The following is a 20,196-nucleotide window of genomic DNA, read 5'->3' on the forward strand; positions in this document are numbered from 1 at the left end:
TCTTGTATTCCTCTTGAAAAGATTGAAAAAACTGGAAGAAGCCATTCATGTCTCTCTAGCCTCCAACAAAAAATTGGTCATTAATCATCTAGCTAGAATTTACTTTCTTGGAGGATTGAGAATTTTCATAATAGTCTATTTAGTCAAAGCAGTGAAGTTTGACTTGATCATAGGGATGGATATTATCAATCATCTTAAGCCCATTATCTTTGACTTTCATAAAATCAGTTTCTCTTTTTCAGAGGAGCAAATCTGAAGCACCTCTTCTCACACACTTTTCAACAACTCTCTCCTTGATTACTCCATCATGCACCAATGCTTGTGATGAAATGTTGATGGAAAAAAAAAAATACAGTATTGTTTTTCAAGAGTTGTTCACAAAAATCATGACATTCTCATTGGAAAACTCTCCAATTTTGAAAAAACAAAAAATACTTCATATCTTTCCCAAAAGTATCCAATAGTAATCCAACTAAGGCTACTCATCCTAGAATGGGCCAAGAAGATTTTGAAATAGGTAATAAAGAAATATAAGAGCTCCTTAAAAAAGGACTAATTGAGTCTAGCAACAGTCTATGGGCACGGCAAGCATTCTACATCAAACAAACAAGTAATAAAAAATCTACCACCTAAAGGATTCATTTTCTTGGAAATCCACTAATAATCTACTTCTACGCTTCATATACAAGTTGGGGTGGTTTTCTCTCACAGGTTAATAGCGACTTCGGGTGCATGCGAGAGAAACTAGAGTACCTGTTCTCTCATTTACACGAAGATTCGCAATCAGCTTAGCATACAACAGTTAGAGTGGCTAGTCTATTGCCGCACTAACTTACACATGATGAGAGCTATGATAAGCATGGGTAGTCCAAAGTAAGTAAAGTTTAAACACTCAACCATAAACAAAAGTATTGTGGGCAGGATAAGTGGATGGCTGAGAATGAAACATATCCTTAGAGGTCATTAAGTGATCACTTGTGCCTCATGGCAAAGTGGTACTGGTTTGACCTTTGGTACCCACTACAGGCTGTCTAAACATGGTTGGAGGTGATTCATAATATCAAACCCCTTTCCTCTCCTCTGAAAAAAGTTTGTGTAACAAGGTTGACATTGGGAGATGGAGAGGGCTATCATCCATGCTTTTCGCAAGACCAGATCATGTAGTCTCCATTGGAGTGCCATCCAGGGTTTCATGGCTTGGCTCACCTAAAGCAAGCTGTCCATCCCATGCAAGGTGTTCAACGGTGGTTTCATTCCAAAAGTGGCCTATGGTATTATATCCAGCATACACTTTGAGCCTCAACTGTCAGCACAAGTTTGTGTCTCGCTCTCTCACTTTGTGAAGATCAGCCAATTAAGAATATTGAAACGTACAAGCTATGAGGCCTCAAGGCTACTATTAAAAAGAAGACACTTCATGAAGGAAGAAGAATTGGAGTTCAACACAGGTTACCTTCATCCATGGAGCATCTAATTTGTGAAGTACAGTACAAAGAAAAATCTTACAATTCACTTGCCACAATGACATTCCTTGGACATGACAGAAATGACCATAGACACCAAATGATCTCAATTAGAAAGAATTTCATGTCCTTCAAATATGCCAAAGGTGTCAATGCAGAATTTGGAGAAGATGGGAATGTTGGGCTACAAACTTAGCAGTTGATGGCATTTTACCCAAGACCCAAGAACGGTTGGGGGTGTGCTAATGTGCCAAAGAAAACTACATGTTGGAAATAAAGTCCCACACATGGCTGGCCATTGGCCAAGATGTAAAAAGGTGATGAGGAGTCTCATCAGGTGATGCAAGAAATGCATCTGGAACGGAAGACCTTGCAGCATCTCAACATATCATTTCTGGGGAAGCAACATTAGAACCCTCCAATCAAAACTTCATCTTTGTTGGGAATCTTGGATTTCCACAATTGAAGTGATTTGTCCTGGCTCATCACTTAGCTGTACTATCCCTTCATGACCAAACTTTGTTTGCATTTTCAGTCATTGTCCACCATTGTGTAATAAAATATAACTAGACATCCAGTCTAGTGAATTAGTGGATGACACATCCACCCTAAAGGGATAATTTCCCACAGCTTATCCCAATCTTGCCCTATTCTATTAAGTCAACCAAATCTGTTTTTATTCAGCTAATAAGGACTGATTTTTGACTAGTAATAATATCTTTTTGTGCAGCTAATATAAGGATTGATTTGTCACTATTAATATGCGGTCCCGATGCCAATCCAAACAAAACCCAAGCAGCCATATCTCTTTCCATGTTTATTTTCTCACCCCTAAAACCATCAAAGATTCATAAGCCAATGACAAACCATTCAACTTTCCATCACAAGGAAAGGTAAGACCCACAAAAATCTCCATTTGAGGCAAGCTTATTAAGTGGACTCAACATGGGATTAGTTAAAGAAAATAATAAAGGGCTGAGGGGACATCCTAGCTGAAGAACAAGAAAGAGCAATCTCTTGATAGACCACTCCATTATGTACCCTTATTGGAGCTCTATCCTGGTTTATATTATTTATGACATAATACATTAGTTCTCCAAGGGCCAAAACCATGGTAGCCATCAATTTATATCCAAGACCAACTAACATAATTGTACGGTCTTTCTATGTTTAGCTGGACCATTATCACTTCCTATCCAAATGTGCACAATCAATTCCTAGCTGATCTTTAATTTTATGCAAAACATTTTGACCCTTAATGAATCCATTTTGTTGTGGATGAGTCAATGTGGGAAGTATTTTGCAACTTGTTTGACAAAATCTTAGCGAAGATACTATACAATGACCCCATCATAGACATTAGCTTCCATTGCTTTAACGGTATTAGTGCCCGTGCTTTTGGGCAGCAAACACAGCAAGGCCAACATTTAGTCGGAAGGCATCACACTAGTCCACCATACTTGCTGACATGCGCTAGAGTGAGGAAGCTTTAATATCCTCTACATACACTCTAAATAGTTCATTTGGCAAGCCATCCCAACTTGGAACTCTCTACGAGAGATGAAACAAAACAAACTCTACTCTTTACCCTCTAAAATGTCTGGATCCAAAGTAGCTGCCCACTCATGTGTGACTTGATTATGGCCAAGTTTGATCCATACCTGCGGACTGCCCTGACAGTCCGAAAAAATCTCTACCAAGCCCAAAAGAAATGAATAATATCCATACACATATTGAGAGCTGTTTGTGGCTGCATAACCATGAGACCGTGAGAATCTTGCAAGCACATGTCACGTCTATTAACATGACAGTTACATGGGAACATTCTTCAATGCAACCATCTGTATATAATAGGTACACGCTTTTGGGGTGGGGGGCGTGAGGGGGGGGGGGTGACTTTACGCATATGTGAGACACACGTGCGAACATGGGCAAAGGCCAAATTAATGATGTGGCCACCATGCAGTAAAACTACAAAGGTTTATTAAATTAACAATTAAATGTGTCATGCCAAGGCTGGGTGGAGAATCAATAGCTGAATTCCCAATCTTTCTTCACCTTTGTTCTCTTCTAAATCCTAATTCCAGATTAGAGTAGCAACCTATAGCATTCGCTCTATCATTGGTGTTAGAATGAGCACATCCAAGAACCAACAATTGCTATAAGTTATCTTTCAGGTATTGTGGTCCTTTGCAGATTACCAAAAAGATATGTAGCCTATCATGCGAGTTGGACTTACCTCCAAACATCCAAGTTTACTGGGTATTCCATGTGAAGAATAACTAGGGCAAGGTGAACTAATAGTCGTGATTGAGGAAGTATCCTGACTCAAGGACATTGCTCGGTATCTTCCAATCGAACCTGAATTGCTTCTTGACTATAGGATTAAACAATCCTATCAGATCATTCATCCCTAGTATTTAGTCAAGTGGAAGGACCGCATGGAGATGGAGGCTCCATGGGAGTTGGTACATTCATTGAAGACTCCTTTTTTCCACTTCCTTCTTGAGGATATTGTGAGGATAGCAATCATTCATAAGGAGAGAAGTGTTACATCATTGCACATCCAGATGGTGGGAACTAGTAGCATTGGTCACAATGGTCATGAAGTGACCTAGTGCAAATGCACTAGGATACTTTACAGTTAGGGAAGCCAATCCTATTTATAGGATTCAATTCCCTATTGTGCACATCATAGTGTGATTATCACTCTTGGACGCTTGGCCCGTAGATCGACATGAACATGACCTGGTTTGTTGCTAGCTCCTAGGTTCAAGGTTGAGCTTATTTGGCTCTATGGTAGGGAGGTGAACCTAATGGAAGTAGAAATTCTTTATAAGGGGGGAAGTGTTACACAGTTAAGTTTGGTGGTACGATGTGGATGTTTTTTTCTTCCAAGAAAAGAAATTTCTATTAGTAACACCTTGGCGAATAACCTGAGGTAAAATACAAACTATAAAGAACTCTGTGAAGAGTAACTAAGTATATCACAAATACAATGGTTGTGTGAACAACCAATCCGGTAATGCCAAACCATAGGAGGGATAGTGTGGAAGAAAGTGCCTAAATCCCATATTTGCAGAAAAGCCTCTCTTCTCTTTCTCATCCTCTCAGAGCTGCCCTGCATCCTCTCTTATCTCCCTCGGAAAGTGTGAATGATCTTTGTCCAAATCCTTGATAGAGTCTCCACTGTGGATACATCCAAAAGGTCAATGGTGTGGCTGCATCTCACAGTCCAAATATACTAGGCTATGATACTCGCAATCAACTCCCTAAGTCCATTGTACCTGTGAGTAATCTTGAGTGAGAATCCTACTCAGATGTTGTCCAATAATCAGAAAAGAGTAGCTCCCTTGAAAATCCTCGTAGCCACATGTTGGGTCTCTATTTGTGGCCCATGCTACAGTCCCCCCAGGTAGCCACCATGGTGTTTGATGTGCCGTGAAATACCATCTTGAGGGCTCTCTTCCTCCAAACCTCTTGGGCTCTAAGGCAGTCCCAGAGGCAATGCCCCAATGTCTCCAGTGGCTCATCACATCTCGCGCATACTATTGGGTCTATGCCATATCCAAGCCATGTGCCAACTGCTAGGCCCCTATGAGCTACAAGCCATAGGAAGAGAGAAATCTTCTTGGGCCTGAAGATATCATGTAGTCTTCTCCAAAAGTCGCATAGGAACTCTGTTGTGATTCCCTCTCTAACCCAATGGGGGGAGACTACTGGCTGTGCTATGATCCCGCTCATCTGTATTCTCCTCCCCAACCTAGTAGTGTAGCTAAAAAAGGGCTGGTAATTTGACCAAAAGATCTCCATAGTAAATTGAGATGAAATTATCAAATTCACTTTTAATCCAAATAATCATAAGGTAAGTTTAAGTGTACACAGGCCATCAGGATAGACTAGACAACTAACATATAGCGCCTAACTAGAGAAATTTCCAAACTCAATCTTCTTGCGATCATTGTATGACCCAATAAATTTGCTGCTTATGGGATGCATTCCAGCGATCCAAATGTCGAATTTTTGGAGGTAACTCTGATTGGGCCAAGTTATTTTCAAAGAAGCTTTTTTGCAAAATCTTTTGCAAGTGTAAGCACAAGCACGTTTGATTTTATTTTATTTTTAATCCAAGAACCAAGCTCTACAGAAATCAACTCCCCAACTCAACCCTGTCATGTCGTGCAAGCTACCCCCCGCCCTGTCTAATCATCGTGTCCTACCGGATCAGCGCCATCACTAGCGCCACCCCCCCTCGCCATCGCTAGGACCATTGCCACCCCCCTCGTCATCGACTGCGCCCCATCCCCCTCGCCTTCACCAGGGCCCCATCGCCAGCTCCCTGCGCCACCGCCTACGTCTTCCATGCCGCCTGCGCCCGCCCTGCCCCCTTTGCCTACGCCCACCTGCCCCCCCCCCCCCCCCCCCCCACCTGCCCTTTGTCACACTGTCACACCACCGCCATCGAAAACATAAATCTCCCCCTCCCTTTCGCCATCAACACCCCCCCCTCCAGTTGCTCCCTCCGCCTACAACAACTCCCCCTCCAGTAGCACAGCAACGTGATAGGTAGGTTCTCTCAGAAGGGACGCGCAATGGAAACCTATGGTCAGACGCCGGCGCACTCGTTGAGTGCCCCCCAGTCAAACACCTTGCGCGTAGTCCTCTCTGAGGAGTAGCTCTTAGCCATCCGAGCTAAGGAGCTGGAGCTAATGGAAATAGCGATTTATGGTCAGGTAGTAGGACATTCCCCAGCCACGGCCCAGCTTCGAGACTGGCTTCACTCCACGCTGCGCATTGGCACAACGCAAATCATGGAGGCGGTCCTATTGGGCCACGGGATCTTCATAGTCCAGCTCAGCTCGACAGACGCAACTCGCGAGCTACTCGCCAGTTCACCATATGCGTCCACCAAGGGGGTCATATACATGGTCCCTTGGTACAGTGGCTTTACTATGGAGGCGTTTGCACTCCACAACACGTTTCTTCGGCACCTGGTCACCCTTCTTTTCCCTGGCCTGGCGATTGAGTATCGCTAGTTGGTGGAAGACTTTGGACGGCTCTTCGGCACTGTCCTTCCCGCGTCTTTCGCGGATGTAGTGACAGCAGCAGGAGTCCCAAAGGTATGGGTGGCAGTGAAAGAGGTCAAGAATATCCCACAGTTCCTAGAGATTGAGGCAGACAGGCACTCCTTTAGGCAGCAGGTCATTGTGACTGGGCATCCAGGGCAGTGCCTGCACTGCCACGACTTTGGGCATTAGGCAACAGTTTGTATGCGTTTCAGAGCCAAGGGGGCCATGCCCACAGGTCCGCAAGTGGACACTGACGTTTTAACATGGGTCCAGAGACGACAGAGAGAGAAACGGCAAGGGGGGCGCAGCCAGCTCCTCAGACCCAACCTCGTTAGCAGGGTGTTGGTGACCGAGCGACCCCCTCTCAGCAAAGCACTCCACAGCCCCCCCCCCCCCCCTGTCCGTCCCACCCGATAGGACCGCAGCCCCCCACATTCTCCATCTGTGCCACAGACTACCTCGCTTGAGTTCCCACACAGGCCCCTCACCAACCCCCCACTAACCTTGGCCCATGGGCCCCCCTTGCCAGGGCTACCCCCCCCCACATCCACCATGCATCTCCATCCATCCCTTGATCCTCTTCCCCCCCATCACCCCCCCTACCGAGCACCCCCCCTGATCCGCACCCAGGTTAGGTGAGCCCTCCCACACCCACCCCCCTCCTCCCACAAGAGGTGATGAGCCACACACACCTACCTCCGCGCACTAGCAGTCTTTCTCCTCCCACACAGCCACCAGCTCATCTGTCCCTGCCACTCGCCACACTTTCCCGAGAGAGGCACAGCTGTTGCCACAAGAGTTCTCCCGCAGTAGCCCATGGTCCTACCTACGAGTTGCGGAGCGCGGAGAGTTCCCACTACCTCTAGAGGTGAGGATCTTCATGGTTCGTAAGTCAAGGAGGGGCAAGGTCCATCTACTAGCACCACCGAATGGACCAAACTATGCCTTTTTTCATCAGTCCTCTTACTGAGAGGAGTGGACGTCTACACAGATTGAGGAGTTGAAGAGTCAGGTGGCGGATCACATCTCCCAATGGATAGGAGATGAAGGATTAGCACTGATTGCACAACAGTGGCCAAGTTGCATGATGGACATTAACTAGTGGGTTGGTGCCAAGGTCCCACACTTGAGCATTATCTTTCGAGCCCCTCCACAGTGGAGAGCTCCGAGGGAGGTGATCGAGCGGCCCCCAGCACAGGTGGCCCGTTTCTGCCAGTGTACAGAGTCGCGATTTTCAGCATGGCTGATAGATGCATTGATAGTACCACCTGGAGCATCTATCACCCCTATGGTCCGGCCGAGGGCCACCATGGGGGACTGGAGTTCACCATCTAGACCGGAGGCAAAGCGCACTTGCATGCCTCACAATCTCCCCTCCTCATCAGCAGCATCCACACCGAACAGATGCTTGTTCGGTCACTCACAGGTTTCCCCATGAGCTTACATCTTGCATCCTGGAATGTGAACAGTCTCCACTATAGTGGGGCACATGGTTCCAAGAAGTTGATTGTTCGGCAAGAGTTCCAGCCTACCCTTGCTGGATGGATCGATATCTTGCTTCTGCAGGAGCACAAGCTCACCCTCACCCAAGCTCAACGGGTTGGGAAGGTACTTCCGGGCAGCTCACACACTTACTAGAAGCACGCCATAGGTGCCCACAACAGGAGTGGAGCGTATGCACCTCTATTAACTCGAGTCTCACCACCTGTGTACGAGACCACGGGACAATAGTGGCAGGAAGGGTTCTATGGATCAGATTGGATATCGGGGACTTGTGTATTGGAGTCCTCAATGTCTATGCCCCTACGGAGGTTAGGGCACGCAGCAGGTTCTGGGTGGAGATTGCAGCTGGACTCCTAGAGGTGGACTCTTGGATTGTTGGAGGAGACTTCAACAACCTGGAGGCTTTCGAGGATCAGCAAGGCAGAGGCAAAAACTACCAAGGCATGGCTGGGGAGGAGCAAGAGGCATGGGAGGTCTTTTTGCTTGCAGTCGGAGCACGTGATGCTTGGAAAGACCCTGCCTTCCACAGGAGGGAAAGGTCGTTGGACTTCTCTTGCAGATACAGGCGGCTAGGTGAAGTCCTGCTGGAGCAGTTGGAAAGGTTTTAAGTGGGAGAGTGGGGAGACTCTCGTGGAGGCCAAATTGAGCAGTTGGCAAGCACCACGTTATCCGATCATTGCCCGGTTCTCCTGACGCTTGACCCCCTAGCATCCGCCCTAAATACATGATCCTGTTGAATCCCTGACTCGATCTATAGGAGGGAGGAGGTGACGAGACAGATAGAGCAGATTTGAACTAGAGAGTGGGATAGGAGGGACCGGATAGCAGAGGAGGTTGCAGAGGTCCTAGCCGAGTCAAGCAGAATCTGCCAAGAGGCAGCCATACAAGCCAGGCAGCAATGTTGAGACGAGGAGAAAACACTCCGACGGGACCTTGCAGCCACACAAAGATTATTGTAGGAGGCACCAGGGGATCCCACCCTACACGCACAGGAGGTACACGCGCGTACAGCCATTGCTGGCCTAGAGGACAAGCACTCGGAGTTCTCTTTCCACACCTTACCAGCCTTTTGGGTGCGGAAGGGGGACATGATGTGCAGGGAGTTCTTCCAGGTGCACCAGCCTTGCATCGTGGGAGAGCCGATACGCAGCCTTCGGGATTAGTATGGGAGTACCCGTTCTAGCCTAGATGAGGTGATGGAGATTGCCACCAACTATTACACGTGCCTTTTCCAGCAAGAGACAGCTTCAACTAGAGGATAGAGATGTAGACAGCAAGTATGGGATCACATCCCGTCCCTCCTCACAGAGGAGATGGGACACTCCCTCCTAGCCCCCTTCACAGAGAAGAAACTAAAGGAGGCTTTCCATACACAGGATGGGCAGAAATGCCTGGGGGAGGATGGCCTCTCTAAGGCCTTCTTCACTACCTACTAGGAAGTGGTGAAGGACCCCCTATTGACGGCTTTCCAGGAGATCTTCACCTCAGGACAGATGCCAGGGAGTCTCTCGGCAAGCCTTATCAGTCTTCTCCCCAAAGTGGGAGACCGGTTGGAGCTCTCCCAGTGGAGACCGATCATCTTATTGTCAGTGGCCTATAAGGCACTAGCAAAGATGATTGGTAGGCGATTACGCCCCGTGCTTCCAGATATCATTCATGACACACAGACAGGCTTTGTCCAGGATAGGAGCATCCTAGAAAATGTATTTACCTTCTTTGAGGCGACAGAGTGGGCTCAGCACAGTGGGCAGAGACTGGCAGTACTACTCTTGGATTTCGAGAAAGCTTATAATATGGTGGACTGGGATTTCCTAGAGGGCACCATGGTGAAGTTGGAATTCCCCCACGCTTGGATTCGTGGGGTCTCCGGCCTCTACAGATCCGCCACCAGCAAGGTTCTCATAGGCAGAAGGTAAGGGGAGGAGTTTCGGCTGGAGAGATCGGTTCGACAGGGCTGCCCCCTGGCCCCATACCTATTCCTACTCTTCGCAGAGGCGATGCCTCACTTTCTCAGGCCATGTGTGAGCGGATTACGCGGCCTCCGACTTCCAATGAGAGAGGAGACTGAGTTGTTAGACTCAAAGTACGCAAATGATACAAGCTTCTACATAGAGGATGATGAGTTGATGCTGGAGAGAATGAGGCTGGCTCTTGACGTCTTCTGCGTTGCAGCGGGAGCGAAAATCAACTGGCGAAAGTCGGTTGGTTTCCTCACAGACCCAGACTCTAGCATGGAGTGAGGCGTCCACCTGGGATTTAGATGGGTGAGCAGAGGGCAGACTGTCCGATACCTAGGGTTCCGGGTGGGACTCGACGTCACTCCTGCGCAGCAGTTTCTTCCTGTTCTTGATTCTATTCGGAGAAAATTGACCTACTGGAGCACGGTTCGCCTTTCACTGGCCAATCGAGCCCTGGTGGTTAACCAAGTCCTCCTAGCGATGGCCTGGTACATCGCCTCGTGTTGGTGCTTCTCCTCATCGTGCGTAGTGCAACTTCGCCGCCTAGTGCGGAATTTCCTTTGGTCTGGGTCTGATGGCTCCAGGGATTCCAGGGCCAAGGTGGCGTGGGCGACCATCATACGACATATGTCAGAGGGAGGGCTTGGGATCATAGACTCAGAGTATCAGAGTATGGCCCTCTTGGGAAAGCTAGTTGTCCGCGGTCTCACACCAGGCGGGCAGACCTGGAAGGTCTTATTGCAAGAGGGCCTTCACGATTGCAAACCAAGGCTTGGCGGTGAGTGGAGGCTGTCCCTGAGATGGATCTTCACATCAGCCCAGATCACCCCCCCCCCCCCCCCCCCCCCCCCCCCCCCCGCCCCCCCCCAGATCACCTTTCCTTCGCAACCTATTCCGCCTGTGGCAAGGCCTCTGTAAGGCCCTAATCCAGAGCCCCCCAGGTTGCCAGAAGGAAATAGACCATCGGCCAGTGATCTGGAACCTCCATGTCAAAGATCGGGAAGGGGCATAGATAGGTGAGTGCCCCCACATACAGTGGGCTGGGTGGAAGGCCCGCCCGGCTCGTACCATCAGGACATGGCGGGAGGTGTACTGATGGCGGACGAGAAGGTGTTGCAGCGAGTATCAAGTTGCTAGAGAGGAGCGGAGTTGAGGAGGAGAGATAGACGCAGCAATACCTCCGGAGTGGCTTGCTCCCCCGATACGAGAGCCAATAGAGCCCAGGGAGATATGGGCAGCTAGGTTTTCACCAGTAGCATGCATCCCCCTTCAAGTGGCAGGTAGAGTAGGTGGCACCCCGTAGGGGACTTTCTTCGCCGTTCAGGAGGGGGGACATCTTGCCCTTGACAGAGGATAACAGGATGAGGGGATTGCCACCCTTTCGTGGAGGAGGATTCGGGTGGTGGTTCTTCAGGGGAAGACATGGCGACTGGACCCCTATGTTTTCTGGAAGGAGCTTAGCGAGTGGTGCCTTTGGATTTGGGAGGGCAGACCACTTGATGAGCTGGAGTGGGATCCAAGAGAGTGGCTATGGCCGGCCTCTGCGGTCGCCAAAAAGCCATCCAGATTCAGAGAGTACACTGCCAGGATTGGCAAACATGTACTAATGCAAAAAGATATGGACTGGGCGCCATCACGCAGCAGTCACTGGGCGGAGCACAGCATCACAGAGCCCTCCCAACGGACCTTCTGGCGCCGCCTATGGGATAGCTGGAGGCCAAGTAGGGTGTCATACTTCTTATGGCTCGTGGCACATGGAGGTTTGGCGGTGGGAAGTTGGCTTGCCCAAATGCAAAAGGAGGGAGGCTTTAAGCACTGCACCCAGCAACCTTTGGAAACCCCAAAGCACTGCCTTTGGTCATGTGAGGAGGCACAACTCGTGTGGAGAGGAGCATGCCGTATCCTTCGACGTATAACACCCAGCCGTGGGTGTATCTCATGGGGAGCTTTCTGTTGGCAAGCAGTCAGCCAAGGCCGTCACCTTTTGTATAAGACCGGGATGCAAGACACGATACTCATGATCGAGGCAGGGTCGTGTGCAGTGGTGGGTCTGGAGGCTCTACCCATCCGCTAGGTACTAGAGCCCACAGTAGACCACGCAAAGGTATGGGAGATCATAGGGATTCTTACTAGATGGCACATATGGAAGGCACGGTGCTAGGAGGCTTTCGGCGGAGAGAATTTCAGCACATGCGACCTTAGCATAGCTTTGGACCTCCATCATCCACTCCCTTTGTGGCCGATGGAATTAGGTGCAGGGCAAGTCCAGGGCTCGTCAGGAGCTCCGTGGTCACTTCATGCGTACTGGGGGCGGCCAGGGTCTGTTCTTTGTGATGCAGGCAGGCAGCCCCATTTGGCGATATACCCCCCCCAATGGCTTCTTGCCCCCATCGCCCCTAGACCACCCTAAGAGGCTGGTATACATGATGTATTGGTGAAGTTGCATCAGGTCCAGCTAGTCTGTTGAGCATGAGCACTCTGTTGTAATTAGTTTTTTGAGTAATATAATCAGCCACATTTTACTTGCAAAAAAAAGCATGTTTGATAAAAAGAAGTAAACAAGAAGCATCAAAGTGATGGGACATCATGGATCAATTACTCACAAAATGCCCTTCTCGGGAATAGTTCAACCAATCCTGCTTTCCATGTACCTCATATATTTTGGTCATTCCATTCTTTATTCATCATCCAGACACAGTATCCTTCATGAATGCATGAAAAAATTTGACAATGAAGCCATTCCAGCCAGGAGATTTCCATTTATTAAAAGCTGATTTGGAGTTTCTCAATATGGACAAGATTTTGGGTATTGTGGACTATTTGGACTGCATGCAACTATACAGTTTTGGACACAACTTTATACTCTGTTCACTTTATACAAGCATTATATCAAACAATTGAATGTGTTTTTAAATGTTTCTAAAATTTGTTTCTTATATGTCAAGTACTGTTTCAGAGGAAAACAACGAGGTACATTGTATTAGTACCAATATTGGTTTCATTGTTCACCTACTCGTAATTGTATGGGATCATTTTTGCAAAAAAAAAAAGGCATAAGCTTTGCTGAGCACTTCAACATAAAAGACACCAATTTACCTCATGAATTGCAGGTTTAACACCCTTTAGAAACTTCTCCAAAGGTGGCCCCATCAGTTTGTAGGCCTCAACGGTAACTAGCACAGCTGCTGTTCTGACATGTCCGTTTGGGCTGCCAAAGCCGTGTGCAATGAATGACATAAGTGCTTCAATTGGGAATCCAAGAGGATGGTGAGGTTGCAACCCAAAGGCAGGAACAGCAATCAAAAGCAATTGGAGACGTCCAAGGATTGGCTTCCAGGCTGCCTAAGAGTAAGTTAGTGCAATGATTTTAGATGTTTACCTCACAGCAAAAAGTACGATGTACTACAATGCTAAACTACAAATCTCACCCTGTCTGTCTGTATCACACAAGTTTAAACACACAGAGAACTATATCTAGAAATGCAACTGCAAATGTTCGGGTTGTGGTGGGGTAAGTATTGTAGAAGATGAAGAACACAATAAAACACTCTGATGCGTGGGAACTCAGTTGGTAGGGATAGAGAGTGTGATTTTGTTCATGTCATGTAGAAACCCCTTCTTTGGGGGGGCAGTGGGGAAGGAGTATTGTAAAAGAGGAAGAACACAATAAAACACTCTGATGAGTGGGAACTCAGTTGGTAGGGATAGAGAGTGTGATTGTGTTCATGTCATGTAGAAACCCCTTCTTTTCTGTTCAATGATGCATTTTCTATTTCCGAGAAAAGAAAACTCCATTAATGAGCTCCTTAGGAACAACTTCTCGAGGTAAAGAATGCAAGATATGGCTTGTAAAGGACTAAAATGATACATCATAAACAAGAAGTCTAATACAAGGGCTGAATAAATACTAACAGTTAGTCTTGTGAGGCGATACCAAATCATAAGTGAATCTAAATAGAAACACTCCAAATCAATGCATGACGCATCTCTTACTCCGAATGAACCAAATGATTACACTAGCAATAAGCTTGTATTTGTGGTAGTGCCCCTTAGTCCCCTCTATCTGCAAGAAGTATGGTATGATGAATACCTCAAATTTATGCTTTAGAAAATACCCCCACATGTATCTAGAGAAATGATCCAGTATCAAAAAGAAGTACAATGTGCCATTAAGAGTGGCAGTCGATGTTGGCCCACAAAGATCAAATGGATCAATCTAAGAGGGGCCTCAGCTCTGTGTGTGGTCTGTTGAGGAAATGGAGTGCAATGCTATTGGATGTTGGCCCACAAAGATCAATATGGATCAATCTAAGAGGTGCCTCAGCTCTATGTGTGGTCTATTGAGGAAATGGAGTGCAATGCTGCTTTGTATTATACATAGCACTGCACTAGCCTCTAAGCCAATCCCTCCTTCCACATTAGAGATAGTGTGATAAACCAAGCTACTATCCCTTAGGTCACTAACATAGTCTTCATTGCATGATGGAAGATCATCTTGAGGGATCTCCCTTAAACCTCTTGAGCTCTATATGTGCATCCCTTTTGGTTCTCACACATGCTATTTGCCAAACTTCTAGGTGCTACTAACCATAGAAAGAGTGAGATCCTCCTGCATATGAAGCCATGTCACGCGGATGTGATTTATCTATGAAACTCTCTTTGTTGTTTGTGGACACATTAATTAATTTAATTGGAATGAACCTTAATAAAAGCTTTGTTTAATTGCCAAATTTGGGCATGGACTAATATTTTGGGCTAGGCCACCTAAGTTTAATGAATTAAAGACTCAATAATGAACTTATATTTTATATGGAAAGCTAATAATATGAAAGGAAAAGATGGAAAATGCTATGAAAGGTGTGAAATGCAGCAAAAGGCATGAGCATAGCTTTTCCTTAGGATAAGACCTTTACACAAACAAAGTGTTGTTGCTTGGGAATAATCATCGCTACAGTTGTTGATCTTCCTTTGCTGATTGTGCTGCCTCCACTGGTACCAGTGGCCAAATCTAGTTAGGGACGAGTTGTGCTAGTGTCTAAAGGCTGGATGGAGATGTCTAGGGCTGAGCGGCCATGCCAAGGCTAGGTGAAGCTATCTAACAATGGGTGTTCTAACCAAGCAGAGCTCTTTCTTTTTGGATGATGCTTTTTTGGGATCTTTGAGGGGTTTTGGAGCTGTTCAATGCTACTTTGCTGAGATAACGAGGCTTTTTGGATAAATCTAATGCAACAAATTTTGTCAGACCAGATTTTCCAAGCAAGATCCAATGTCAAGCGTATTGGTCTTCTTATGCCCCCATGGAATCTTAGCCATTTTTGTTCAGAACCAATGCTTATTGGTCTTAGCTGGTGAGAGAAATTGGAAACAGGTGGTGGAGGATGACAAATTCATGAACATCTATATTGATCCTCTAGTAACGATAAAGAAAAATACAATAAGAGGCACCAAGCTTTGGGGCAATCTTTCTTTTGTGTCCAAGTAAGCAACATTCTAGCTCCATTATTTGCCTTGTCCTTTGTTGCTAATTTTTTTGTGTTTAAGACTACATGCTTGCGAAGTAAAGCTCAATGCCCTTTGATTCCCAAAGGCTAATTTCTTGGTTTTGCTGCTGATGCATCATCAACTTCCTTAAGGAGGCAAGTTTGTGATTGTTTAGGAGCGAGCAGTTAAGTCCAAAATTTCAGCGAAATAAAAAAGCATTTAGGAGTAGGGGTTTTCTTGAAGGATTAAGATCTCTTGGATAAGATATTTCCTAGTACATTGATGAATGTACACGAGGGATTGGAGTTTGGTCCTCTAACACATGGGAATACAACGGATGATATTGCTTTAAAGTCTAGGGAGCCAAGGGGATCAATAGTGATAATGATGCTTATTCAAAACACAATAGTTTAGTGAATTGACATGTTTATTCAACTCTCAAGTGCAGTGGAGACTTCTGCTGAGCTTATGAAGAATCCTACGTTTACTACATTGTTGGATTCTTTGAAGCTAGCAACAAGGGGAGGCAACAAGATATACTGATCTGGGATCATAGTGTGGATGGAAGATAGCCCATTGGCTGTTGGACAATAGACAACAATTCCACTAGCGCAAAGTGTTCTAGTTTCGTATAACTAATTCTATGTTGGGTGCCGACGTTAATGGAAGGATAATCATGTTAAGTATGTACATCGTGCAGTCATAGTTGGCAAGTATGAACATCGAAAGGTATGATACCGTATGCTACAATAAAATATGGTACTAAATGGTACTTTAAGAATTGATAAGGTACGGTACTATATTAGTACTAAAAAAAAAGCTTCACTATTTTGGATTACAGATGATAGAATACATGTTTAAAGCCAAAATGGCAACGCTGTTAGAGTATATAAGATGAATACATGAGGTAACAAGCTAAAACTTGTATTGCATATGCCACACATGCCCCATGCACTACAACTTACAAGTATATAGATGGGAGTGGGTACATCATACATCATACATCAATGATTATACAAAAGGGGCAGTTTGTTCATACTAAAAAAGGGCAGTTTTTTCGAACTAAAAGGGTATGGCCAAAAAGCAGCAGTTTTTTTGTACCTAATTGTACGGATACATACCGTATTGTATCGTACAGATCAGTCCATACTACACATGGAGACCACTACACACGAAGTTTGATCCAAGTTATTTAGAAGGAGGCTCTATGTTTCAGGCTATGGCAGCCAATGTTTAAGTTGACCAGGACCCTAGCTATGGTGATCTGACAAGTTTGCATGGGAATGCGTTTTCTCATATGCAGACTAATCCACCCAATGTGATTTGTGTGAATGTGGGCACTTAGCTAGGCTTTTAGGCTGTGCTATAATCCCATTTACCAAGCATGTTGGCATCAATATCTAGTAACAAAAATTCAACACCCACAACTGCAAGTACAATTGGTAGTGTAAGTTGTTGAGCTAAATTACCATCAGCTTCCATTGAACAGCCCCAAAACTCAAGTTAATTAATGAATTTTAACCGTTCTTTTAAACCAGGGGCAGTTTGAGAGAGTTTCAGTGACCCACATGTAATACCCTAATTTGGGAGGCATAGGCAACCTACCCTCCCAATCTCCGCTAGCTCATTTTTTGTAGGTTTAAGGTGCTGAAACTTTGCTATCCACACCCCATTCGCAGATGACATCTCAGCCAAAGCTGCCGGACACTTCCTTCACCCATCCAGTGCCCATTTCTAGCCATCTGATGCTGCCCACACCCCCTGCAGCTGCTGCTGCCAACTGTTGTCATCATCTCTGGAGGCCGTGTTTGAGCCTAGTATCCTGATTACAGGCTGTGTTTGCAGCTGCTGCAACCATACAGACAGCCTGCTGCTGTGTTTGGTCCTTGCTGTTGTCACCTACCATTGCAGAGAATTCAGGATTCACAGTCCCGTGTGCTTTTGGTTCAGGTGTCCAACCTCAGTGTATGCAGCCCGCTGCCTGCAGAGCCTTGTCTGACAGCCCAGCTGCCTGTTTTGCCCAAACTGAGGCAGTGTCTTCCCTGTCAGGATCTGCATCTGCTCTGCCTGAAATAGCTGCACCTGTCTGTGGTAAAGTTTGCGGTGTGAGGCAGCCCACCAGTCTGTGGCTGCACCTCCCTAAACCCTAACTGTGCCCACCCCCTGAAAAACAACTGCCCGCCTGTTTGGGACATCGCCTTGCCTTGTCTGTGGCAGGAAATGTGCACTGGATGTGAACGTCCTCCCTCTGGTACACAGGTCAAGCAAATCTGCAGGACGAAATAGGGCTACTCGTTGCGTTGGAGTACAGCCGAAAGCACTGATCAATCCTCAGGTCCATCGCCATCGGAAAAGGCAGGAATAATCTGAAGGCAAAGAAGACATAGAGGGCATGTTTCCCATAATCAATGAACGAGGAAGCATCCATTGCTGAGTCGCCGAAGACCACACGCGGGAAATAAAATTCCAAATCTGTCAAGCAACAGAGCAAGAGACAACGAGATGAAGCGATGTCTCATCACATGTAGTGCAGAAAACACAACGACCAGCACATCCCCAGTTGGAAGACCCCCAATGAGCAGCCTCCACATAAACACTTTACCTTGATATGGAACCCTAGATTTCCAAAGTTGTATGAATCTTTCCTACCATTTCTTTTTACTATCCCGAATATGCCATAGTTTCTTAACCTTCCTAGTGACCCATTTCTTGGCCTCCAACATCTGATGATATATCTAATTAGTTGACCTCTTCTTGAAATCATCAGGAAGCACAAACATCCAATCACAACATGGTTGCAATGGCTGTAATGAAGGCAAGGGAGCGAACCTCTAAAGTCTGCCCTGTATGGATGACCAAATGTCACTATATCTGCGAGGAACCCGAAAGTACTAACAAATACGTCTGAAAGAATAAAGACGGGGCTGCCAAAAATGACACTATCAACGACAATCTGCAACCCCAAACGAGCCATCCAATTAAACTTATATCTCTACAAATTTTTATCTTGCCAGTCCAACAACCCGGAGGAGGCCAGTACTTCTGCTTGTAGCAAATTCTCCTCCTTTATGACTATTAGAAGGGCGCCAAACTGCAAAATGTAGCATCTCTTGCCAGGATGCAATCAAATGAGAAAGGAGAAAAGACTGAGATACCTCAATAGGCCTCGAGGAATTGAGCACATGCCACTATGAGGCATGAATAACCGTGTTACGATGAGATATGCCAATCTTTTCTATGAAAAATTTAGCAATACCTGACCAAGGATGACTCTGTACACATAGGGCCTGCAAAAGGGTTAGCCTCAAAGCAGCCATATGGAAGTTAACATCCAGCAAAGCTGCACCCCCAATTCCTTTTGGAGTAGTGACATGTTGCCACGAAATTCACACTTGTCCCAAACGATTGCCTTTCTTTTTCCACAACATGAATCCAATAGGCTGGACCAATTCCAAAAGGAACTTCTTAGTCCAAGGAAGCAATGATGCAGAAAAAACAAAATCATGCTGATCATAATACACTGAGCAACTTTAAGCGGACATGTAGAGGCCAGCCTTGAGATTTCCAGTACATAAACCTATCATGAATCCGAGAGCCCATCCAATCTAGCAAGGCACGAGGGGCTACTTCCACACCTATTGGATATCCCAAGTGTCTCGTTACATTTCCCCTTGAGATCACAATAGCTACTAGAGCCCCGCCTTACATATGTCTGCAAGCCACTCGAACCACCCCTCCTCGATGATGGAGGGCATCAAATGACCATGCCCCTGCAACCACCTACTCGAACTCCTCACCCACGAGCACGCTGACTACGAGTGTCACGAGTATCTACTGCTATAAGCTCTCTATAGAGCTCTGCAAAAATCATCTCCTCCTCGTCCACCTCCTTATGTACACTCAGAAGAGTGTTTCCCGTCAACTTAAATGTATCAACATTCACCTACACAATCATCAATGCAGTGATGCATGTAAGAGTGATCATGATTCATTGTAAATACTAAATGCTAAAGTCTAAATTGTAAAGTAAACTTCAAAGTTCAAAGTTTAAAAGTTAAAATAACAAATTTTAAATGTTATGGTTAAGTGTTTAAACTTTACCTGCTTCGGACTACCCATGCTCATGATAGCCCTCATCATGCGTAAGTTAGTGCAGCAATAGACTAGCCGCTCTAACTGTCGTGTGCTAAGCCGATTGCGAATCTTTGTGTGAATGAGAGAATAGACACTCCAGTTTCTCTCACATGCACCCGAAGAGCGATCCTGGGCAAGGACCCTCATGGCTAAGGGCTGAAGGGTCTCCAGTGCGTATCCAAAATTTTGCCACCAAAATAAAGGCTTCACAAGTGACTCTCTCATCCAACAACTGGGAGAAGAAAAAGCCACATGCCCTCTCTAATCTGCATAGCATCCTAGCTCCTCTAGCACTGCATTGTGGTCATCAACAGGGACCACACGAGTCAAATAAGCAAGCTGGTCTGAACAGAACTCTCTATCATCCATGACCGCCGGTTTTGTAGGCTAGATGTACGAATGCGGCAAAACCATGGATGGGCTTATGCATCCACGCCCATCTCCTCTCTGCTATCGCTAAAACATGTGCACGCTGTGTCTCTGTGATTACTGTACAAGCACGTGTCTCCGCCAATGCCGCTCTAAAGAAGTGAACGAGAAGGTCCATGGTGGACCCCTCACAATCACTCATACGTAACACCCTATAAA

The 20,196-nt window shown here is 46.2% G+C and overlaps 1 protein-coding gene across 6 annotated transcripts in view; it reads right to left on the reverse strand.

Moving 5' to 3' along the window:
• The window catches only part of LOC148013868 (uncharacterized), a 273,317-nt gene that overhangs the window by 28,118 nt on the left and 225,003 nt on the right, over positions 1–20,196 (reverse strand). For 5 of the 6 annotated variants that reach the window (XR_015688595.1, XM_087666323.1, XM_087666322.1 and 2 more), the window contains one exon: positions 13,090–13,335. The exons of the other annotated variant lie outside the window; for it this stretch is intronic. Coding sequence is in view for 4 of the 5 variants with exons in the window: in XM_087666323.1 (XP_087522449.1) it covers positions 13,090–13,335 (246 nt within the window). In the remaining variant the exon portion in view is untranslated. The remainder of the gene's footprint in view (positions 1–13,089; positions 13,336–20,196) is intronic. 6 annotated transcript variants of the gene reach the window in all.

The sequence above is a fragment of the Lygodium microphyllum genome, chromosome 25 (genome assembly GCF_053477565.2).
Source record: "Lygodium microphyllum isolate KBCC chromosome 25, Lygodium_microphyllum_v1.1.10, whole genome shotgun sequence".
NCBI lineage: Eukaryota > Viridiplantae > Streptophyta > Polypodiopsida > Schizaeales > Lygodiaceae > Lygodium > Lygodium microphyllum.